Source organism: Sorex araneus, chromosome 1, assembly GCF_027595985.1.
Source record: "Sorex araneus isolate mSorAra2 chromosome 1, mSorAra2.pri, whole genome shotgun sequence".
In the NCBI taxonomy this organism is placed as follows: domain Eukaryota; kingdom Metazoa; phylum Chordata; class Mammalia; order Eulipotyphla; family Soricidae; genus Sorex; species Sorex araneus.
The window spans coordinates 169600079-169623741 of NC_073302.1; the positions used below are offsets into that span (position 1 = coordinate 169600079).

At 51.6% G+C, this 23663-nt stretch overlaps 2 protein-coding genes across 21 annotated transcripts in view; one reads left to right on the forward strand and one right to left on the reverse strand.

Annotated features, from left to right (window-relative positions):
- LOC129404909 (uncharacterized) overlaps positions 1 to 10770 on the reverse strand; it is a 161031-nt gene extending 150261 nt beyond the window's left edge. For 13 of the 19 annotated variants that reach the window (XM_055139671.1, XM_055140025.1, XM_055139614.1 and 10 more), the window contains exon 1: positions 10205 to 10770. In XM_055139671.1, the coding sequence (XP_054995646.1) occupies positions 10205 to 10431 (227 nt within the window). In that variant the 5' untranslated portion in view covers positions 10432 to 10770. Of the gene's footprint in view, positions 1 to 7515; positions 7728 to 8871; positions 9457 to 10165 lie in introns of those variants that run through there. The other 6 variants (XR_008630301.1, XR_008630292.1, XR_008630290.1 and 3 more) reach the window with 5 other exon arrangements.
- Positions 10771 to 13738: 2968 nt separating this feature from the next.
- NR2F1 (nuclear receptor subfamily 2 group F member 1) lies at positions 13739 to 23609 on the forward strand. 2 transcript variants are annotated; one of them, XM_055139346.1, is made up of 4 exons: positions 14670 to 14684; positions 16014 to 16122; positions 16816 to 17343; positions 22545 to 23609. In XM_055139346.1, the coding sequence occupies exons 2-4, from the start codon at positions 16110 to 16112 to the stop codon at positions 22823 to 22825; spliced, it is 822 nt and encodes a 273-aa protein (XP_054995321.1). In that variant the 5' UTR covers positions 14670 to 14684; positions 16014 to 16109; the 3' UTR covers positions 22826 to 23609. The 2 variants fall into 2 exon arrangements, with proteins under 2 accessions (XP_004613158.2, XP_054995321.1); XM_004613101.3 differs by lacking the exons at positions 14670 to 14684; positions 16014 to 16122 and adding an exon at positions 13739 to 14324.
- The last annotated feature ends 54 nt before the right edge of the window (positions 23610 to 23663 follow it).

Consider the following 23663-nt stretch of genomic DNA (forward strand, 5'->3'; position numbering starts at 1 on the left):
GCCGCGCTGACCCCTAGGCTCGGGCCGACCCCGGGCCGCCGCGGACTCTGGGCCACCCCAGAGGCCTGCAAGTAGCCAGGCCTTCCCGAAACCCCCGGGTCCGCGACCCCGGCCCGCGCTGGGCCCTCCTTAGCTGGGGTCGCCGACCAAGGTCTGAAATGGAATCTGGGGCCCGAGTCCTGACTCTGATTCGTCCCCAGGAACAAGCCACGTTTGCAGGACCTTTGGCCCGGGGACTCCCGAGGAGTAGGGGCGGGCGGGCGGAGGGATGCACGGAGTGGTGGTGGGGGCTCCGCGACTTGTGCCGGCAGGAGTCCGGATTCCCCGGACTTCCAAGGGCAGAAGCCCCCTTGGGGCTGCGCCTGGACCAGGATCGCACCAAGCCCGACATGCACACTCCAACGCGTGGCTTCACGTCTCTAGCCCCTCCACTCCTCTCCCCTACCCCAGCCTCTCCCAGCTGACTCGGTGGGTCTCCACCAAAGGGCTTGGGGGAAGGAAGTTTCCTGAGACTCTTTCATCCCTCTCCGGGGGGGCTCCCGCAGGAAGGCAGACAAAAGCAGCCGCCGAAACACCTGCGAGCTCTGGTGCAATCCAGTGCAGGCGCTGACGGCAGCCATTTCTCCTTCCGCTTGCAGGGGGAGCTCAAACCTGAAGCATCAAGGTTATCTCTCTCCCAAGTGGAAAGCCAGAAAGGCGGGGGGAGGAGGGAACTTTCTAGGCGCGCCATCACCCGCACGTGGAGGAGTCACTCTTGCAAATAGAACGCGAACTCACTCCCCCCTCCCATTCCACCAGGCCCGGAGTGGACCCATGTTCAGAACTTAGAACTGGCCAGAGAGAGCGCAGGTAAGGGAATGGGAAGGTGCTGGGAGAGAAGAGAAGGGACAGGACGGGTGGGTGGGTTGTAAGGGGGTGCTGAGAGCCTGCCGAGGGACTCAGTCCCCTCCCTGGGTAAATCCCTGGACCTGGACAATCCCGACAGAAATTCCGCCACGTGCTCAGAGCTGTGGGCTCTGAGCGTCCACTTCGGAACGATGCCCAAGCGCGCGCGCGCACACACACACACACACACACACACACACACACACACACACACACATCAGCGTGTGCCTCTCTCTCCCCGCGCGGCAGTCTCGCCGAGGTTGTCCAGGCAGCGGAACCACGCGACTTCCCATGAGGCACAGTCGTTTGAGCGTTTCGCTCGCGGTGGATCAGGGGTCGCTCTCGCCTGGGCCACGGGGACAGAGGAGGCGCCTGTCATTTGGGCTTCTGGCCCCGCCTAGAGTAAGGGCGCACCCGGTGGCATAGCCCTTGGAGAGGCGGCGTCCTGCCGGGCGAAGGAATCGTGCTCCCAGCGTGCCGTGGGGTCATCTGTCATCCCGAGCTCGCCCGGGGTCGTCGTGCTGCCGCCGCTCGGCAGCCACGCGACAACCCCAGCAGCCCTGGAGTTGCGCGCCCTGGTGGCCCCCTGGGTGTCGCGGTCCTTGGAGCCAGGGCTCACCCGGCACTGACGCGTCCTGCTAGAAAAAGTACCAGCGCCGCTCTTCCTGCCTCCAGATCCCTGCTTGATCCTTCCCGACGAGCAAAGACTCGCCGATGTTTGGGGTGGTTGTTCTTTTAAAAGTATATTAAAGGATCATTGGCGTCTCCCCGTCAAGTCATTACGCCTTTATCCCCATCAATTAACCACACCTCAGAGGGCTGCTATTAAGAGCTAAATTGAGCTGCAAAAATAGGTATCCCGTTTCAGGCAGATGTTGTCATCTCCCGCTGAGATAAGCGGCCGCGGGGCCCGACCCGCAGCTTCAGCAGCTGCGGGAGACGAGCTGGGCCGGGCTAAGGGTTGGCGCTCCGGGTCGCAGTGCTGCAAGGAAGGTCTGCGCCCGATACCGCGCGGGTGCTCCAAGAAGCAGGAGGAGTGAAGAGACCGAGCCCTGGGCTCTCCAGCGCTGTGCATGCCACGGACAAATGTCTCCAGAGTTGTACCAGAGAAAAGACCAAGGGCGAGCCGTGCGTTTTTGCGCAGCAAGACCTCAGTTCCCTGCCCCAGCCCCAAAAGAGGGCCGGAGGAAAGGCAAGAAAAGAGCACTGTTGTGAGTTTGGGTAGAAGCTCTCCCCCATACACACACATCTCACCTCCTTCCACCCTACTAAAAGACCCTCAAAACCCCAGAACCCTTTGAAAAGAAAGGCGAGATGCTGTGGGTTTGCTAGATAATTTTGGACTAAAAAGAGGTGTGGGGGGAAAGAGGATTCTCGAGAGTCCAAACGTCCTTCCACGCTAAACAATTTTTCCAGTATTCCTCAGGCCTAGTCACTCTTCATGACTTGGGGACAGAGCTGTGACACTCAGCTGAGAGATTGTTGAGAGCGAGGGGGTCGGGGGGGCAATAAGATGTGGTCCTCACTGCAGTGACAGGGCATTCTTCCCAATCATGACCACAGTAAATTTAGCCAAGGCTAAAGGAGATTAATTTTCCAGCATAATCCAATTAAAAGATTTCTAAGGTAATCTTTTACAAAAATGGAAAAAAAAGTGCTCAGCTAAAAGAGGGGACTGGTTTTGATGGCAGTGATGTATCACCTCGGCACAGCCAGCACTGGACTCTGGCTCTATTGCACGCGATTTGACCAGAGCATCTCAGGGATCCCGCAGTTAAAACCTTTGCCTTTCTGAAAGACAGCCATCCATCTCCACAACCTGGACAGGAGAAAGTGTGCTCCTCCGGACTGGGGTTGCTTACAAGCACCAAAGACTTTTTTAAATGCTATTAGATTTATGGTCTCTTTTTCAACGCCCATCCAGAGTAATTAGCACATATGTTCTAAATAGATGATAGTTTTGTGAGCAATAAAGCAATTACCCATCGTTGGAGCTGACAGTTCCTCCAACTAAACTCCAACCAGCAGCTAATTGGAAAAGTCATTTCAGCTCCATTGTCTGCAATTAGTCCTGCTAAACTACTACACCCCAACTAGCTGGTTTGAGGTTAATTTATTCAGTGTTGTATTTGCACGGAGAAAGCAATGCCACAGTGAAACTTGAATTTTACCCCTGTAGCCTGCACCCTCAGTGTAGAGGAGCAGGTGGAAGTAAGAGACCTGATATTTGAGGGCCAGAATGCTTTCTGGGGGAGGAAGCACCCTGACCTGCCTCAGTTTCAAGGTCAGGGTCCAGCCGGTTGAACTCCAACAGAGAACTCCATTGTTTCTCCTTTGGGGCAGTAACTAAAGGAAACAGCTTAGTTTGTGCAACCAAATTCTTGGTTAAAAAAAAAAAAGTCAATATAGAGAATGCAGCTGGATTCTGAGGGTACCAGTGCTCCTCAAACAAACCCATTACTGGCCCTGGACCATCACAGTATCTCTACTGAATAAACATAGACCCAAGCCCACTGAAACAGCACAATTCAAAGCCCTCAAATGGAGAATGTGCCGTTCTTGAAGTGGTTCAGAGCCTGCTTCTGCCTGCAGCTTCCAGAGTACAATCTTGCTTCCCCCTTGAAATGGACTTTCTCTGACTTTTTCTTTTCTTTTTCCCCCCTTCTGTCCTTTTCCCCTTTTTCCTTTCTAACATTCAGCCCAACAGGTCCGGGATTTGTGCACAGTGAGTGGAAAAAATGTGTTAAATGTCAGTTTGCCGCCCCACCGGAGCTTCCAAATATCCAGCGGCTGGGATTCTTCTACTTAATTTAATCTTTATTGGACAGGTCGGCTCCTACGTTCCTATTCCCCAGGAAACCCCGGGAAATAAATCCATGGGGGTTCAGAATTGAGGGCGGGAAGGAGCAAAGTTAAAGAGGGATTAATCCTCTCCCACCCCAACTCGAACTTTGATACTTGCATCTCCTGTAGGCTTCGGGGTAGGAAAGAGGAGAAGGCTCTGGTCCCAGCCCTGATAGCCAAAGGGTCTCTGTGCTCCAGAGCAAAGGGGCAGGAGGCTGGCAGGTTGAGATGGGAATTGTAACCCTGGTAACCAAGTATTCCCTTAAAGGAATTTACTGCAAAGTGTCCCTGGGTCTGGGAGTGAGAAGAATTTTACTTAGAAAAACATGAAGATGGGAGGGGGGGAGAGAAAGAGGGGAAGTTGCCGCATCGTAGGAGGTAAAGCCCAAGGATATTTCACCCTAAAAATCAAATGTCCTTTTCTGGACAACTATTCAAACTTAACAACCTGAGGTCTGTTTCTTCTTTGTGAAGTAAATAGAACAATGCCTAAGGAAAACTACTTAGATGCTGTTTTACTCTGCATGTGAGACTTACTAAAATAATTTTCATTTCAAAACAAATTGTAATCAAGGGTTCAGCTTCAATGATTTGAAATATTTGAAACATGTATCTACAGTAAGAAAAGTTCTTTATTTGCCCAACGTCAGCCTCTTATTTTTAAAATACACAGTCTACTAGTGTAGTTTGTGTTTGAAGTGATTTAATTCTAAGAAAGTCTCAAAAGGGAAAAATATTGGAAAGAAACTGAAAGTAATGGTCTCCTCTGATCCCATCATGTGGTCCCACCTGTCACATTTTCTCTATCCACTAAGAGAAATCCTCCAATCCCTGTGTGACTTCTCATTGAAAACAAAAAGGAAATTAAATGTCTTTGCTAAAAGGTTATCCATCCTGTTTTCAACTATTGCTTTTTTCAGGATTTAAATATGACATCTCAGAGAGTGAGATGGGGGGGGTTAAAAAAAAAGAAAGTATCAGTTAAAAGCATCCCTAGATTTACGAAAGAGTCTTAATGTAGATGTGATTGCATACTCGGTATGAAATAACTCAACCAACCAACCTCCCAAAAATGTATGTATGAGAAACATTTACATATATATCCATACACACTGAAAAAAATCTCTTAGGCATTTTTGTACAGCGAGTAGCAGTTCTGTGCAAGTTCAGTTAGCTGTCCACACGCATGTATTCACTTCTTGAGTAGAGGCATTTTAGTTGCTCTCATACTTTCTTTCCATTAAGAGCGATTAGATGATGTCTATTCAAAGTTGCTGATCCAGAGAGAAAATAAGAGTAGATAAAAGGAGATTTCAAGTGACCTCCTCCTCTCTTTCACACCAACCTGAGCCCGAGAATAGGCAAGGATCAACAAGCACAAAAGCCCTTTTCCCTTTTCTTTTCAGCTTCAGAAGATTTCATGCAAAGGGTTAACAATAAAACGTAAAACTATCCCTAAGTTTTGTTAGATGATGCATTTGCAATACTTTATTAACTCCTCCCACAGATGAGCTAAGTTTATTACTCACTCTGAAATGGGTGAATGAAATATACATGGTATAACAAAGGGTATAATTAATCCATGTGGTTTGTATCAGTGCTGCTCTATGTTCGTTCCTTTTCATTTGAACTTTATCTAAATCCTTTCTCTCCTCACTGATGAGGACACTGAAATAAACATATCTTTCCACTGACAACCTAAAAGAAAACATTAGACTTATTATTCAGATCAAGCTTCTAATATTTATATACAATTGTAGCCTGACTGCAGATACCAACAGGTCTACTGGCTTTGTGATCCAGTACTTTTCTAACTAGGTTAGTTTATTTTATGGGCAGTGAAGTAAGTGACACTAAAGACTTAAACAGATTCAAGCAGTCCTTTGTCCAGAATGTCCAACTCAGATCTAATTCTGATGGGCTAATCCTTGTAGTAAAAGACATAGGTGCTCTGACAGATATCTATTAGGGGAAATGATTATATAGTGTAGTTGATTACACTGTCAAGGTACTTTAACAAACTTCAAACTCATTTCAAAACTTCAACTTTTCATCAGAACCCAAACCAGTTTCCCTGAGAAGCAGAGCCAAGCAGTAATTTTTTACTGCCTGGCATTTAAAATAAAAAAAATATTTCATGACATAAAAGGAGTCTCTGGTTCTCTCTCTCTCTCTCTCTCTCTCTCTCTCTCTCTCTCTCTCTCTCTCTAATGCAGTTAGATAGCTCAAGCTTGATTTTTTCAAAAAGTAAATATTTGGCCCTGCCTTACAAGTGTGCCAGGAATGCTTGTCACTTTTCCTTTTCTCCAAAACCTGATTTGCATCCAAAGGTCAGCTCTTGCTCTGTTCCTGCTACTGGGCCCTATATCCAGGGGCCTGAGCAGAAACTGGAAGCGCTTATCTCTAGTTTCCATAACATGTGCTTTTGAAGTGACTGGTCTATGACAGAAAACCAAAGTGCTTACTAAGGCAAAGCACTTATCTCAGAGCGTTTTGACCCAATGGTGACAGAGAAAAAAAATGCCCAGACTACCTGATGATCACGCCTGAGCATGCTAGGTCTGTGGTTCAACTACTCAGTCAAGCTAAGACCAAGTGATTCAGGCAGCAGGTCAACTCACAACTTGGCCTTCCCACCCTTGTTTTCATGTTGACAAAGGCAGAACTTTTTATAGCTGAGCAGACACAATGCAGACTGAGTTCAGTATTGCAAAAAGAAAGATTTCTGAGATACTGGGGGTGGGCATTTGTTTGCTGGGGGTGGGGAGGCATTTTCTAATAATCACAGGACACTAAGTAGTCAGTCCCATAAGCCTCTTCACCTCCCCCCTGTCCTTTTTTCCACGAAAGAGTCGTGCAGGACCATTTTAAATATATCTTCTTCAACTGTGTTCTTTAGGGCCTTAATCTCATGCCAAGGGAAACTAATTGATTCGGCACCTTTAAAATAAGCTCTTTGGGAAAGGTCTGCAGTAAGATCAGGAGAACTGACCTTTCTCTCAATGATAGCAGGCATGTTCATCTCTCCAGATGGGCTTGATGCAACATGGTTATTTCTGTTCTATGGTCTCTCTAAACAGAATGATGCCATTTTAAATCATTTAGGAGATAGGAAAGAGGTAAGGAACAGAATGGTCTATGCGTGTCTGATCTTTTGAACAGTTTTACCTAAAACTAAATTTAGAAAATATTTTTACAAGTCCACTTTTTCTCAGGGAAATTTACCTAAAGACAAAATGAGTGATCTGATACATTTCAGGAGAGGGAGATGATCTGGTAAATTTCAGAAGAGTAAGTTCAAAAAAAAAAAAGGCAGGGAAAAAAAATCATAGTGATTGCAGGATTACTGAAAAATAAATTGGGGGTTCCTTGGGGAAATAAAATGAGACTTGGGGGCGAACGGAGCTGATCTGCTAGAAAGTCCAAGTGGATCTGAATTTTGGGGCCTGGAAGCAAGACCATCTTGTATTTGCTGCACAGATCTTTGCTTCTCTCCTTCTGTACCAGGTGACAGTTTTGTGTACTGACCATCCGGCTAGGAAAGATCAAGTGTTGTGTCAAGTGCTTTTTAAAAGTGATTTAGGGGGAGGGGGTGTGGCTCTGTGGTAGAACACCTGCCTCACACGTGTAAGGCCCTGGATTCTACTCCCCATCTCTTCTTGATGCACTCAAAAACAAGAACAACAAAAAGTGATGAAGGCTGAACCATGGTGCTAGATAACGACTTGCATGGAGCGCTGTCAATCACAAGCCCATTGTTTTACCCCAAGTGAAAACGGACCTCACCTTCTCTTAGATGATGCCACTGGAGACTGCATGCACTGAGCAGGCCTGCGGGAACCTGTAGGACAGATGAAGGCAGGCCTTTGCCCTTCCCAAGATCGGCCTTCCCAGGAGCCAGCGAGACCTTGGAGGGCCTGCGGCTAGCGGTCTCAAGTGGGGTGCTGAAGCACGGGCCGCTAGGGAGTCTGGGTCCAAGGGCTAAACCCACCAGCCCACTGTGTTAAAGAAGGAGGGAGGGGGGAGGCATTAACGTTCTGGATGAAAAGGGGGAAGGACAAATCTGAAAATGAGAGGGGGAGTGAAACAATTTTTTTTTTTTTAAGGATGGAAATTGAAACTGCGTCCTGCTCCTGCAGCTGCGCGTGCCTGGACTGGCGTGTGGAATTTCACAGTTTGGAGACCTACGAGCTCTCGCAAAATATGATCGCTTTCCTGCTCCTGCCCAAGCCAATAACAGATTATCTCCTGGTGGAACGTGAGTCGCATCGGCCTGGGACCAGCGTGCCAAGCTGAAGCACTCGTGGCAGGCTTGGAGAGGGGAAGCCTGAGCTCCCCGGGACCTGAGCTGACCCCCCCACCCCCATCCCTCCACGGAAGCCATTTTGCTGGAGGCGGGGCCGGGAGCGCAAGTGGAGGCGCCCCGCGGCTTGGCGGGCGCTGACCCGGGGGACGGGATGTGGGAGAGAAACCGAGCCCTGAGCGCCCCTCTAGGAAAAGCCTCGGCTTCATCCTGCCCCCTCCCGAGGGGGAAAGTTGGCGTCGGCGCCCCCTCAGCAGCGCGCCCTGTTTTCTTCTTCCAAAAAAGCTGCAGGTTTCTCCTGTCTGGGCACCACTCCCCACCCCCAGCTCCCTTCGGATCGGTGCACGATCCCCCAAATGCACCCTGTCCCCATCCCTCGGGAGTCGCGGGCGGCCTCGCCTGAGACCTGAAAGGTCCCATTTCCCCCCAGCCCCCGGGTCACCCGGCATCCCAGGGTCTCCTGCAAGTTCGCAAGCTCGGGGAGGGAGCTGGTGGGAAGGACAACCCCCCACCCCCCACCCCTCCGAATCCTGGGGAGTGAACTCCGCCGCCTTGGGTCTCTCCTGGGCCCTTGCCAGCTGGGCCTGACCCCAGGCCGCGCGCGCTGCAACGCGGTTCGGGGGCGCACCGGGCCCGCGGGCTCGGCCCCGGGCGTCGGCTCCCCCGCCCCCCGCCCCGCGCTCCCTCTGACGCAAACGCGCGCCCCTGCCCAGCGCCGAGGAAACCGCGCTTGTCGGTTTTAATTGAGGCTCTTCCTTTCACACACACACACTCACACACACACACACACACGGTCCCCACCCCTGGGAGGTGACCCCCCCCACACCCGCACCCCGCACCAGATCCAGCCCCGCTGGCCCCGCCGGCTGCACGGCTGAGAAGCCGGTGCTCGCTCTCTCGCCGCCGCCGCTTCTCCGCCGGGGACAACAGCTCGGTGTCCCTTTTAATCCGCTGACACTATCGCCCACATCAAACAGGCGGCCATCGATCGCGCCGCCTTGGGGAGATCCCTCTGCAAACGGCGCCCGCAGGTGGGCCCGGCGCGGGCTCCCAGGCCAGTCCCGCCGGACTCCGCGGCCGCGCACCCCGCACCGCGTCCCGACCCCGCGCGGGCGGCGGGGCAGCCCCGACCCACCCGGGGAGGGGGGGAGGAGGGAGGGCCGGTGCACGGAGGCCGCCGGGAGCCTGTTTTGAACTTGCTCTGGCGAGATCCTCAGCTCCCAGGCGGCGGGGCCAGCGCGATCCCGGCCTCTGGCGCGGCGGGACCGAAGCCAGGTGAGGGCAGCCCCGAAGCCAGACCCGGTGGAAAGTTCTGCTCGTCCCGCCCCAGCTTACATCGCCTCCCGCCCGGGTCAGCAGGGGCCGGGGGAGCCTTCAAGGCAGCCAGCCGGCTAAGCCGCTGGATCAACCCCGAGTTCCAAAGAAACGAAAAACATTGCGTTACTTGCCTGGTGCATCGGGACTTGGCCGAGTTTCGCTTCTGGTGCCCACGACCCACGGTCCACGGGCCCGCGAAGCCGGCGTCCGGCAGGGCCTCCGGGTCCACTCCCGCTCTCCTCTGCTCTGCCACTGGCTCGCTTCTCCCCCACGTCCTCCTTCCTTCTCCCCGGCTCCCCTTCTCTGCTCGCTTTCTCTGCCCTGGATGCCTGCCTCTAAAACTGCATGGGGGAGTCAAATGGATCCCTGATAGGTAGCTGCTGCTCGCTCTTTCCTTTCTTCTGCTTCTTCTTTTATTATTATTATTTTCCGCTTAACCGTGATGGTTGCACCTTTTAACTGACCAGGAGGCGTGAGCACGTTAATTTGGGGAGAGGGGCGCGGGCGCGGCGCCTCCGCCACCCCAGTCGCCTCCCTGCCATCCGCTGCGTACAATGGGCCGCCGCTCGCGGAGTGCATTGACTTGTCTCTCCATTATTCGAGCTGGAGGGACGAGGGGCAGGCACGGAATAAGCCTTTATTCTGCTCTTTAAAAATCGTCGCTCGTCACCAAGCGGTCGCCGACTCCCCGGCTTGTAGACTGGAGAAGACCAGGAAGCGCAAAACGCACCCCAAACACGCAGCGCTTCCCAAACCCCTCCCTGGTGAGATTTAAAGGGAGAACGAGTATTTAAAAAAAAAAAAATCGAGCCCTACCTCGGTCAACATTGCGTGGCCCTTTACTCCCACCTTTACCTGAGGGCGCGTTGGAGCTCGGGATGCTGGAGCTGAGATAAACTTTTACGCTCCCCGGAGCCGAGAGGTTGGCGGGCCAGCGCGACTCCCACCCCCGGAGGCGGCAGCCCGGGCTTTGTCACTCCGCGCCGCTCGGCGCCCGCCTCAGCCTGCCTAGGGGAGCGATCTCCAAACGAGGGGGGGTGCCAGTGTGCGATTGGAGAATATGTAACTAATAGAAGTATCATTTTCCCCCAGTACGATCTTTCAAGGAAAAAAATCCATTGAAAGAATTTTCAAAGTGCGGTCTTCGTTTGGGGAGGAAAAAAAAAAAAAAGGCACAGGCTGCCTGCCGGGAGGGGAGGAGGGACCCGCACGCGCGCTCCCCGGCGCGGCTCCCGTCCGCTAGGTGGCAGCCGGAGCCAGCGATTCCTGCAGGCCCCGCGGCGGGCCCCGCTCCTCCCGCCCGCCCCTCCGCCCGCGACCAATGGGCTTCGTGAATGGGGTCTCTCGCCCCCTCCCCTTCCCGATCGCTCGCTTTCTCTCTCTCAATTCCTCTCTCGGCCTCTCTCACTCTCGCTCTCTTTCACTCTTTCTCCTCTTCCTCCCCCCCCTCTCCGCTCTCTCCTTCCCGCCTCCCCTCTCTCCCCTCCCCCAATCCCTTGCCGCCCCCCATCCTCTTCCCTCCTCACCGTTTCCCACTCACCCCATCTTCCATCTCTTGCCCTTTTCCCCCTTTCTGAGGCTCTGTCTTGGCGGCGTTAACAACCCCCCTCGCACGCACACGCACCCCAACGTGAGGACTCACTCCTAATCAATAATTACTAAAGTGCTGTGGGGAGTTTGGACACATTTGAGCAGACCACGGGAGATAAAAGGAAATACCATATTGATTGAAAAGTTTATTTTTTTTAAAAAAAATCATCTAAGGGATGAATAGGAACCTTAATTCCGGTTGATTTCGTGGCAAATTCCAGGAGAGTTGTTTTGTCGTCATTAAACTTTTAAAACCGACAGACACTTTTGAACCGAAAAATGAGTCCCTACTTTGTTTCTTTAAAAAGCATAAATTCAGCACAACCCACACTGGTATTATAATACTCACACGTAAAAAAAAAAAAGAAGAAGAAGAATAAAACAATCCAAACCCAGTGTATTTCACGAATCATTAAGATGATGAGTTGGATTCCCATTTTAAAAATTTCCCTGACATCTCCACGCTCCTAGAAGACCATTTGAAAAACTTTTTAGAAGAAATAAAAATAATTTCTTTGGAATTCTTTTGACCCATTGCTAAGCATTCTCCCCCTAGCTATCCCTTCCCCCTCTGGTGTTCGTGTGTGTGTGTGTGTGTGTGTGTGTGTGTGTGTGACCATAGACGACCCATACTAATCAGGTCTCAGAGTAAATAGCAGCGCAGGGCGATCTCAATGTAAATTGCGCTTGTCAGAAGCCCCCCCCACACACGCACACACACACACACACACACACACACACACACACACACACACACTTTCTCTCCTCCCCTCGCCATCCCCGTCCGTAGGTAGCTGAGAGGGAGGGGGGAAAAAAAGAAAGAAAGAAAAAGAGGAGGGGGGGAGGGGCACTCCAACCAATGGCGTGCTGGAGGCTTGGCTAACCTTAGCCTCCCATTTTCTCTCCCCCCCGATTCAGGGCTCTGACCAGTCAGTCGCCTTTGATTATCAGTTGCCAGCAGCCCTTCTCTTGGCTCCTTGACACGAGCTCCATATAAGGCAGCGATCTCCATAGAAACGTGTCAGTTTCAATAGTAGTGTCAAAGTTCACTATATACAGACATTCGCGCAGATCCCCCTTTCGGAAACATTGCTCTGCGAGTCCTCCCGTTTAAACGCATTCAATTTTTGGGTCTCTCTCTCTCTCTCTCTCTCTCTCTCTCTCTCTCTCTCTCTCTCTCTCTCTCTCTCTCTCTCTCTCTCTCTCCCTCTCCCTCCCTCCCTCCGCCTCTTTTCCTCAATCTCTCGCTCTCTCGTTCTCCCCCTCTTCTTTCTCCCCTTTCTCTTTTCTTACATAGTCTATTAGTTGTTTCCCTCGTATTCTTATTCTTCTGTCTCTCCTTTTTCTCCCTCCTCCTTGTCTCTTCTACTCCATTCCTGCAGAAGAGAGAGAGCTAAACTTAAAAAAAAAAAAAAGGAGGAGGCACCCCCTTCGTATTCTTATCATTATTTTATACATATATGATTTTTTTTGGAGGGAGGGTGTTGGTTCCCGGCTGAAGAGCACTTATTTAAAATACTAAAAAAAGAACATTTTTGGGCGATCTCCAGGGTTTTTTTAACTAGCTCTGTGTGTTATAGCAGAAGAAGCAGAAGAAGGAGCAAGAAAGAGGAAAAGAAGAGGATTATTTATTCGACCTACTTTGGATGTCTCTCTCGCTTTTTTTTTTTTTTTTTTGCAATTCCTTTTCTTCTGATTTTTATTTTTCCTGTTTCGCTGTGAAATCGTCGCCGGCGTGAATTATCTCGTCTTCCTCTCCCCCTCCGTCACCTCCCGCAAGAAGAAGGCGACGAGAGAGCCCCGCGCGACCGGCACAACAAAAAGAGCAAAGTGTGTGATCCTCCCGGCCGGCCGCCTCCCGCTCTCCGGCGCTGCCTTCCTGAATGGCTGGCTGCGTCCGGCCCTGGACCTGGCCCCCCGACACCCGCGCGCCCTGATCGGCCCCGGCTGCCTCGCCCCGCGCCCGGCTCGGCTCACCGCGCTGCCCTCGCTCCCGCGCCCAGCCAGGGCTCTCGCCGGGACAGCGGCGGCGGCGCGGGCGGCTCCGACCCCGGCTCGCCGCGCCTCGGCGGCGGCCCCGACTCCAACCCGGACTCCAGCCCGGGCCGCGGCTCCCCCAGCGGCGCTCGCCGCTGCAGCTGAGGCGGCGGCTCCAGCGGCGCTTGCAGCCGCGACCTCCTCCTCCTCCTCCGCCGCCGCCGCCGCCGCCGCCGCCGCCGCCGCCGCCGCCGCCTCCGCCCTCGCCGGCTTCCTCTATGTCGGCTCAGCCCGCGCGCCGCGCTTAGCCCGAGCGGCCGGGCGGCCGGCGCGGGGGAGCGGGTGTGTGTGTGCGAGTGTGTGTGCGCGCGGGGGTGCGGGCGAGGCGGAGGGCGAGTGTGTGCGCGCGCCGTGGCCCATGCCCGCCGCCCCCGGCGCTGCGCCCCGCGCCGCTCCCGGCTGCCGCCTGTGCCATTTCTGATTTTGCAACTTGGGGAAGAAGAAAAAAGCGAGAGAAGGGAGCTTGCTCGCTGGGGGGGGTGGGGAGGGGGGGGAAGGAGAGCGCGGCCCCCCCAGGATCGGAGCGCGGGGGGGAGCGGGCGAGGGGAGCAGGGGTGTTGGGGGGGGGGGAGAGCCTGAGAGCCTGGGGGGGCTGCAAAAAGAGAGAAAGAAAACAGCAGGAACCACAACAAAACGCCAGCAGGGCGGGCGGGCGCGCAGCGGCAGCGGGGCGGCCGAGGCAGTAGCGGCGGCGGCGGCGGCGGCGGCGGCGGAGACAGCGGCCGGTGCCCGGCTCGGGCTCGGCTCCCGCGACCCCGGGGCGCCCGGCGGGCCCCCCGCCCCCTCCCCCTCCCCCCTTCCCTCTCCCCTCCCAGCGCGCCCGCGCGCCCCGCGGCCCTCGGCGAGCAGCTCGGCTCCCCCCCAGCGCTCCCCGGGCCCAAAGATATGGCAATGGTAGTTAGCAGCTGGCGAGATCCGCAGGACGACGTGGCCGGGGGCAACCCCGGCGGCCCCAACCCCGCAGCGCAGGCGGCCCGCGGCGGCGGCGGCGGCGCCGGCGAGCAGCAGCAGCAGGCGGGCTCCGGCGCGCCGCACACGCCGCAGACCCCGGGTCAGCCAGGAGCGCCCGCCACCCCCGGCACGGCAGGGGACAAGGGCCAGGGCCCGCCCGGCTCGGGCCAGAGCCAGCAGCACATCGAGTGCGTGGTGTGCGGGGACAAATCGAGCGGCAAGCACTACGGCCAATTCACCTGCGAGGGCTGCAAAAGTTTCTTCAAGAGGAGCGTCCGCAGGAACTTAACTTACACATGCCGTGCCAACAGGAACTGTCCCATCGACCAGCACCACCGCAACCAGTGCCAATACTGCCGCCTCAAGAAGTGCCTCAAAGTGGGCATGAGGCGGGAAGGTGAATATTTCTTCTCTGCTTCTCTCCCTGCGCTTCGCTCGCCTCCCTGGCCCTCTTTCTTTCTCTCTCTCTCTTTCTCTCTCTCTCTCTCTTTCTCGCGGGGGTGGCTGGCAGCGAGGGGCTGGGGCTCCCGTGGTCCCGGCCCGTCCCAGCTTCCCCTGTCCCCGCTGCCTTCCTCCCCCTGCGTCCCCCCTCCCAGCTCGCTGCCGCTGCCTCCCCCTCCCGGCCTGCGCTCCTCTCCCCGGCTCCTCTCCCCCACCCGCTGCCTGCTCAGGATTGTGTCCCCGGGATCGTGAGCTGTGGCTTCAAATCCCCTCCCTTCCTCCTCTGTCCTGGATGTGCTCAGTGTGTCTCCCGCGTGTGCGTGAGGATGCTTGGGGGGGCTGTGCTGCTGGCATGAACTTGGGGAGGGGGGTGCTTATTTGTCCCGGGGAAACTCTGTGTCTGTGCTTTTGTCATTCCACTTTCCCTTCCACCTCATCATCCCTGCTCTTTTCCGTGGGGGAGGGCCGGGCACTGGAGTGCCCAGACCCCCAGATTCATTGCTGCATCATCCTTTTGGAAGCTTAGCTTGGAAAAAGAGGAATGAGATTTATTGCACTTGTAGGTCTAATTAGGGGGGAAGGGGGGCTTCTGGCCTGTTCACTGGTTGCCTCTCCTTTTCACCGAGCTGGGGCCGCCTCCTACCAGAGCTGTGGCCTTGTTTTCACCCCTCTACTTTGAAAGGAAAGTTTGTGACTGAACCCTGCTTTCATAGCTGTGTCATTTTTTTTAAAGCATGATACTCGTTTTATTTCTTCATCAAACTCCACCCTCCGCTTAAATACTGCATACAAATTACAATTTACAACGGCATTTACCGATCCTTCTGATTTGGCTGTAATGCATAGACTGCAGCTGGCATGAGCTTCCACATCATTTAATCCCTGTGTTGTATGGGTTTGGTTTCTTCTTTTAACACAACTTTTGATGTTGTATTTAGATATGCTTCATGTTCATGTGGCAAGAGATGCAGCACTTATAAATATATTTAGCCGTTTACAGTTAAAGTTTATCTTCTGACAATCATTAGAGATGTCTTATAGTCAAATGAGAGAACCAGTCAATTTTGCAGAATGCAGATTACTTCTTCTTGTAATTGACTTTAAAATTATATTTTATATGCCACAAGAAAAGAAATTGAATTCTTTCAGATCTCAAGAAGCAGACAAATATGACGACTTCATTTCTAGCTCCAGGGAGATTTTGTAGGCATCTGGAAGAAACACACACACACACACACACACACGCACACACAACTTTGAATTGTGCTCTCATTTAATTGAAAAAAAAAACTGCCAAGTTCAAAACTATAATGGGGGGGGAGTATTCTGGTCATTATGTTTCAAGAGCTTAAATTGCATTGGACTTGCCTTAAAATTGGAATCAGAACAAACTTAAGAAAATAATGCACAATCTGAAATAAGATGACAACATATAGGTGGCTACATCTATATTAATTTGTTTGGGGGAGAGTCCAGTAATCCTAACTTTTCCTAAAGTTGTCTTTGTTTACATGGCAATTTAAAACGCTGGCACTGTTGAAGTAAAACATACACATAAAAAAAAAAAAACTTTGGTCAGCTTTAAGAACTCAAAGCATGCTTACGTTTTGCATTCAGATGGTTAATGAATCCAGTGTTTTTGCAGTTGCAAGCTCGTGCATTCACTGGGCAAAAGCTAGCTGCAGGTTGCAGTGCCACCGCGCAGGACAGACATTAATTATATTTCCCACTTTTCACAATAATGTTTGGCTACTGTAAGTTCAACTTTTTCTTGAATTTTATCAATTTTGTGTTGCTTTTAAGAGTGAGAACTCTGTGTTGGGGAGATGGGGAGGAGGGAAGAGGGGAGGGTGCAGGATACTTGTTTTCTTGTCAAAAGTTGTAAGGGGATGGTGGGATATGGAACTTGTATCTGTTTTAAGGACAATTCTATAACATTTTTTGAGAATGTGTAAATATTTTCAGCAAAATGTTGTTTTGTTTGCAAATGAAGAGATAACCTTCCTCTGGTTTAGCCTTTTTTTCTTTTTCTTTTTATTTTCCTTTTTTTTTCTTCTTTTTTTTTCTTTTATCCTGACTTACTTGTTTTATTCTGAAGGGATGAGTGGTATTTTATTTTTCTGTGTGTTACTCAGTCTTGGAGGGCTGCGTAGCCAAGCTGGGGTTGGTGGGGGTGGGGGCGTTCAGTCGGGCCTAATTCTGGCAGGGCTGGGGTGGCCAGGGGTGCAACCGATGGCTGGGTATATGGAGCCAGGGAGCTGGCTGACCACTGCCCGGACGTGCTCCGGGTGTGGACCGTGAGTGAGAGCGAGAGTGATCGAAAATGCACGGGATGCAGGAGACTGCGGGGAAGAGCCTCCGCTTTGTGTCGGGTGCGCTGCGGCGCGGCCGATGTTCGCAAGCTCCCTGGATGCACATTGCCTCTTTTCTCTCTTTCTTTTTGTCAGCGGTTCAGCGAGGAAGAATGCCTCCAACCCAACCCAATCCAGGCCAGTACGCACTCACCAACGGGGACCCTCTCAACGGCCACTGCTACCTGTCCGGCTACATCTCGCTGCTGCTGCGCGCGGAACCCTACCCCACGTCGCGCTACGGCAGCCAATGCATGCAGCCCAACAACATCATGGGCATCGAGAACATCTGCGAGCTGGCCGCGCGCCTGCTCTTCAGCGCCGTCGAGTGGGCCCGCAACATCCCCTTCTTCCCGGATCTGCAGATCACCGACCAGGTGTCACTGCTCCGCCTCACCTGGAGCGAGCTGTTCGTGCTCAACGCGGCCCAGTGCTCCATGCCGCTGCACGTGGCGCCGCTGCTGGCCGCCGCCGGCCTGCACGCCTCGCCCATGTCCGCCGACCGCGTCGTGGCCTTCATGGACCACATCCGCATCTTCCAAGAACAGGTGGAGAAGCTCAAGGCGCTGCACGTCGACTCGGCCGAGTACAGCTGCCTCAAAGCCATCGTGCTGTTCACGTCAGGTGAGGCCGCGGTCGCGGGGCGCGCTCGAGCACCCCTGCAGGCCCCGCTCCCGCCAGGCCTGGCCCCCAGCGCCGCGCCGCCGCCGCGTCGGGCCAGGCCCTCGCCGCCCTGGGGCCTACCCCGGCCCTGCGGCACCCGCGAGAGAACGCGGCCGGCGCGGGGGGCTGCTGCCTTGTCGGGAGCGCGGAGGTGGGGGAGCCCGCGAGGTGCGGGTGCGGGCCGGGCCGGCAGGCAGCGGGGATGCAGCGGCCTGGGCCCCCAGTGTGGGGCCTCGGTGGTGGCGGGTGCGTGTCTGGTTGCGGGGGGAGGGGGCCGGTTGGGAGGTGCAGTGCATCCGTCTGGCTGCGCGTGTGTACTGTACAGCGTGCATGTGTGTGCGACGAGTGTGTGTGTGTGTGTGTGTGTGTGTGTGTGTGTGTGTGTGTGTGTGTGTTAGAGCTGAGCGTGTCTGGGGGAGGAGAGGGAAGGAGGAGAATGTGGGAAGGTGGTTTTCTCTGCTCTGGGTGGCATGCTCCCAGCATGAGTTTCCCGGACACAGATACACATACACACACACACACACACACACACACACACACACACGCACAGAGGTAGAAAGAGAAGAATCCGCATAAATAAATCATAAATAATCCCGCTTTATTGCTGCCTGATTTTCCCTTATCGGAAACCATTCATGTTTGCAGTTGCTGAGGTTATTGAGGGTCGTAAAACACGGATTCGATCTAAACAACAAAGATTTTTGAAAAAAATACAAAAGCAATTCTGTCCAACACCCACCAAGTCTGAGTGGATTCCCGGCCTAGAGATAAATCTCCAACCCATGCAGAACACATGAACATTCGAAATTTCACAGAGTGCCTTAAAAATCTCAAATTAAATGTAGGCAGTAGTAACATGCATGTTAACAATTTCTCTTATGATAGATGGTTCAAATTAACTTCCAGGAAAGTGCATTAATGTTGCCTTTGAAGGCTCTGGTCTGAGCCTCTGAGAACACTGACCGCCTTTTATTATTGTAACCTGCAAGAGGGAAACATATAAACACCCGGGACAGCAGGTAATGGGGGGAAATATAAACAAAGCCAAAAAGAAGCTGGTGGTGAACAGCACCGCTTCCACTGGGCCTCAGGCTTGCCCACCGTGAGTAGGGTTAGTTGCACTTTTACCACTGTTATTGGCATTATTGTTTTTAATTCCTCCATTCACAGAACAAATAAACCATCCTAATAAATCTGTCCGAGAACCAGAACCTCCAAAGGCCAAATTAAAACCAGTCTGAGCACAAATGGCCAAACCCCTTTCCCAAGGCCTTGTTGAACAGTAAGCAGTGGTATAATCTATCAATATTTCTTGGCTTTCATGCGTGAAGAATCGTATTTACATTGTATTAAAATGACTCTTAAATTTGCACAATATTGTAATGTAGCAAATGTAGTATTAATATCGATCTGAACAGCAGATAATTTATTTAGACAAGAGAATCTCATTTGTATGCAGGGTGGCCAGAGCCATGGACTTGGAATGCCCCCTTTTACTTCCAGAGCAAATGCAGATCCGCTTGTAGGAGAGGGAGTTATTCTTTGCAAGAGGATAAAGTGCGAATCTTAAAACAAATGGAAGATTTATTGAATAGCCTCCTCAGTGTTTGAATGCATTTTATCTTAATAAGTCTTCTTGATGGAAATGTGTTTTTCAAAAGTGACAAAGAGCCTGGGAAGCAGTAACGGGGCTGCTTTCGCTCTGGCAGGCCTGGGGCCTGGCTGGCTCTCTCTCTACTACCCAGCTCTTTAGCCAAATTAATCAGGAAGCAAGCCAGTGTCAGAGTAGCTGAGTTTTTGAAAAATCTCACCCAGTGAGGTATCTTGAAGCAGAAGTGGGAAGTGGAGCTGGACAGAGGTCTTCTAAAGGAAGAAGGTCCCCCTCCCTTTTCTGTGTCCTTCCTAAGGTTCTTTGAGACCCCCAGCTTTCTGAGCCTTTCCCAGAGAGAGGAGAGTACTGTGAAGGCTGCAGAGAAGAGTGTGGAGTTCTTCCGGTTTACTTTCAACCTTTCATCCTGAGACATCCCCGTGAAAAGTATTCCTTTCCAAAAGTTTGCCCCAAGAAGTTTCTTGAGCCAAACCTTCAAGTTGCTGAGGGAGGCCCTGGGGTGAACAATAGCTGTATTTTGTTGGGAAATTGCAGGCATACTATCTGAAAATGGAAATAGAGCTGTCAGTAGTAATCCCCCTCCCTCCTCTGTATAGCACATTTCCACTTTTGACTAAACTTGTTTTGATTGCTAGCCAGAAGGGAATTCATGGGAAGCCTTCTCAAAGTCATCCAACTTTTAAGCAAACTTTGACTGATGGAAAAGACAGTTTTAGACATATTGTCCAACGAGGTTAGCTCTGGCTCAGTATTAGCTCTGGCTAAGTATTAGAAGCCGGCTAGGGGGTTCCCTGTGGTGGTTTTCGCATTTGGCCTCTGGATGGTATGTTTAATCCTTAATATTCTGGATCGCATCCAAGGAGTAGGTCATGACCTGAACTTACTTTTTTCAAAAATTCATTAATTCATACACCTAAATATTCTCTCAAATAAATGAGACCTTCCCTGAAAGGAGCCATCTAGTTAACATAAATACAATAAATCCATTTTCAGCACAATAATAACTTTGATTTCTAGTTATGGCAGCTGATTACATCTATATTTCCTGAACACTAAACTCTTCTGAATGCACAACATGAAATACATTCTCTGCATTACAAAGGCTGAGCCGGGAGGGCCTGAGAAGTAATGGTTATTTATTTACATAATTTCTTTTCCATGTACAGTAGAAGAAATATTGAGGGTTCCCACATTGACACTACCAAATAAAAAGTGAGACATGGATTTTTGCCCCGTCCACCTCCTTTACCTATCTGGGATTTAACTCATGGAGTATAAACATGTGCTGCATGACACCCCTTGCTCACCTAGCTCAGTTCCCACAACCACCCAATCCAGCTGAGAGCTCACGCTGTCTTCATGATTGTGGGAATCACCTTTGCAGTACTATCCAGTGTGGGAAGGAATATGGAGGGAGGTGCATGACCACAGCTGAGGGTCCTGTTGAAGGGAGTCCCAGGACTGGCTGCCTGACTGCCTGGCACCTGACTTCCAGGCCAGGCTCTAAGCTTTCTTGCCTTCAGAGAAAATAAGTGGAAGCAGTTAGCCCAGGACCAAGTACGTCTTTCATGACTGAAGTTTCATCCCTTAGAGTAAGTAGCCTGGCTAGGAGAAGGGTAGTGACCTTGCACTCTGGAATCCCTAATCATAAATATCACATAAATATTTGATGGTCCTCAGGGAATGCCATATGGGTCTTTAAAAATATCTGCTGGGATATCTAGCAGTGGGTCCTTTTCTTACTGCATTGTCTGAGGCTGCCCGTGGCATAATGGGCAACTAATGCATGATGTAAGATAAGCAAGATAGATGTAAAGACAAGTCTGCATGGTGGTCATTCAGTGGGGTCAGGTTAGCAGGCAGGGCCAAGGGCAGACCTCAGAGTCCCCTCTGTAACCTGCGAAGCCCCAGGGTGCTCCTGCCCTCCCCCTGCCAGCCATAAAATCTCACTGGCTTCCCAAGGCAGACCAGTGTGGGGGCACCCAAGTGGCTGGCTGGAGTAATTAGACATCTGAGAGAAAGCCAGACTGGATCTGGGGTCAAAGGAGCCTTGCCTCAGAAGTTCTTGAATTATCACTAGTTTTATTTGTATTTTTGCTCAAGGCCATAGCCTTGTAGATGAAGGTGTTAGAATGCTTTGTAAATCCCAGTTCTTAAAATATAAAGACATAAAGCGCAGAAACTCAGCAGGCAACAGTTTTCGCTTTGACTCATTTGTTGTGTCTTCTTAGGGTCACACTTGCCCATTCACGATTGTATAATGTCCTTTTGAGAGTATCACCATGCATGAATTTCTTCCCAGATCTACAGATTAGCAAACTCTATGTTTGATCTCTGGTAACCTCCTGACTGGCTCAGCATTTCTCTGTGATCTTCCTGTTTTTTAAATATTTATTATTAATCGATGAAACAACACAAGTGTTTGAACTTAGGAAAGGAAGTCTTCGCTTTGCACCTCTGATTCCACCTGCCCTTCACTTCCCTCTAGTTAGTAGATATGGTATATAAGCTGCTGTCTGGAAATATTTTTAGGAGACCAAGAAGAGTCTTGGTTGATGTGAGATAAACACACAGATTTTGAGATGCTGTCATTGTGTGTAGGTGCCTCTTTCTCTCTTGGTCCTGCCACAGGAAGCCTATCGCCTCCACCCCACCCCACCCCCAACTCCCCATGCCCCAGTTCTAAAGCAGCAGCAGAAGCTGCCTCTAGCCCAGCTTTGTGTCTGATTGCTGAAGATGTCTCCTCTCTGCAGCCTGGAGTAACTGAGCTTCTTCCTCCTGATTATTATATAGCTTACAGAGATGTGACCAATTTTCAATTACTTGATCTAAGGCCCTGATAGACACGTACACCCTCACCAAGGATTTGCAGCAGAGTCCTTGCTTGCAGAGATAGGGGATCTCAAATCCTATATTGCAAACGCATGGGCTTGATCTGATTCTAGGCACTGCCAGCCCCATGGTTCATTCCCCCTCCCTTGCGTTTGTTCACGCACCTCTAGATTCTGCTAGTGGTTTCCGGTTGGGTCACTGGGATTTGAGGGAAGCACTCCAAGAAGCCTTTGAGAGCTGCCTCCTGATTGCCCGTGTCTTCATGACTCCCGAGCACCCCAAAATCCAGGGAACCAGGGGCAGAAGTCATCCCTTTAATGAGCACAGCGGAGAGATGCTCCCCTGCAGGCGGAGGCCAGGTTGCTGTGTACAAGCAAACATGGCTCCAGCATCGTACATTATTTAATCCAAAGGTGAAAGAGGAAAAACAAAGGAACGCGAAAGGCTGCTGCTTCCGCATAGATGTGCTTCTCTCTCAGCTCCCCTAGGCTTGGTGGGGGCTCGATTTATGTTTATTTGTGCTGGGGGCTGCAAGGAGAGAACACTGGAGAAGGAATGTGGAGGCCTGGAGGGAAAGCTTTCTCTTCCTTTTTCTTCTATTTCCACCCTTTCCTCCTCCTCTTTCTAAACCATCTCTAACAGCTTGCTGGAGCCTTTGCTGTTCACTGACCTAACGGTATGCCCCCTCCCCTTGTTTCTCCTCCCTGTGGCTGCTGGGCAGACGCCTGTGGCCTGTCGGATGCTGCGCACATCGAGAGCCTGCAGGAGAAGTCGCAGTGTGCGCTGGAGGAGTATGTCAGGAGCCAGTACCCTAACCAGCCCAGCCGCTTCGGCAAACTGCTCCTGCGGCTGCCCTCGCTGCGCACCGTGTCCTCCTCAGTCATCGAGCAGCTCTTCTTCGTGCGTTTGGTAGGTAAAACCCCCATCGAAACTCTCATCCGCGATATGTTACTGTCTGGGAGCAGCTTCAACTGGCCTTACATGTCCATCCAGTGCTCCTAGACCCCCGGCGCTTTCACCCGCCCCTGCCTCCGTAGAGACTGAGAGCCAGTGGGGACCATGGACTCCAGAGCCTTGGGGACACTGGGTGGCTGCTGCAGGGTGTGGCTGGGCAAGCTGGGCGGTGGGTGGAGTGGGGGAAGAGGGCCGGAACAGCAGAAACAGCCCACCCTGCGCAAATGCAACTGGAGCCGCAAACCAGGAGAAAAAGAGACTTTTTAAGGATCAGATCTGTGAACATGGTGGGAAGGAAAGAAAAAAGGGACCTTGGGTCTGGTGAGAAAAACACGTTTTATGGGGGGGGAAGAGAGGACCATGAGAATTTTAATAAAACAGAAGGAGACTAATGGACCTTCCAGGATTTATTGTGGACGGATGTGGATATATTCTGTACAGAAACAACACACTTGGAAGTGGACTGAAGCCTATGTAGAAACACACACATACACACACGCACCAAACATTGTTATTCATTTTGTAAAATACTAGTCTTTATTTTCATTTTTTTGTAAAATTTAAACATCGTATGCACATAAAAAAAAGGAAACAAGAATTAGGGGAAAATAACATTTTCCAAATAATTATAAAAAATGTCCTGTGTCTATGTATCTATATCTGTTTTGTATTTTTTTCTGGTTCCAAACCAGATTTCCTGTGATTCTATACTAATAATTTTTGATATAACCCTTTGCTTCTTATAATGAGTGCGATATATGTTGTCAAGGCTGTTCTTCAAGAATTAAAATTGAAGTGAAAATTTAAACAAAAATAAAAGAATTTAGCAAAATCCACGTGTCTGGTTGCTTGACAGATGCCATCATTGCAAGAGAGCCCTTTCGAT

Excerpts from the sequence above, each read along its gene's own strand:
- NR2F1 (XM_004613101.3), top strand. The coding sequence starts at position 13,862 with ATGGCAATGGTAGTTAGCAGCTGGCGAGATCCGCAGGACGACGTGGCC. Across the intron at positions 14,325-16,815 it reads AGTGGGCATGAGGCGGGAAG|CGGTTCAGCGAGGAAGAATG; the intron begins GTGAATATTTCT and ends TCTTTTTGTCAG. Across the intron at positions 17,344-22,544 it reads CATCGTGCTGTTCACGTCAG|ACGCCTGTGGCCTGTCGGAT; the intron begins GTGAGGCCGCGG and ends GCTGCTGGGCAG.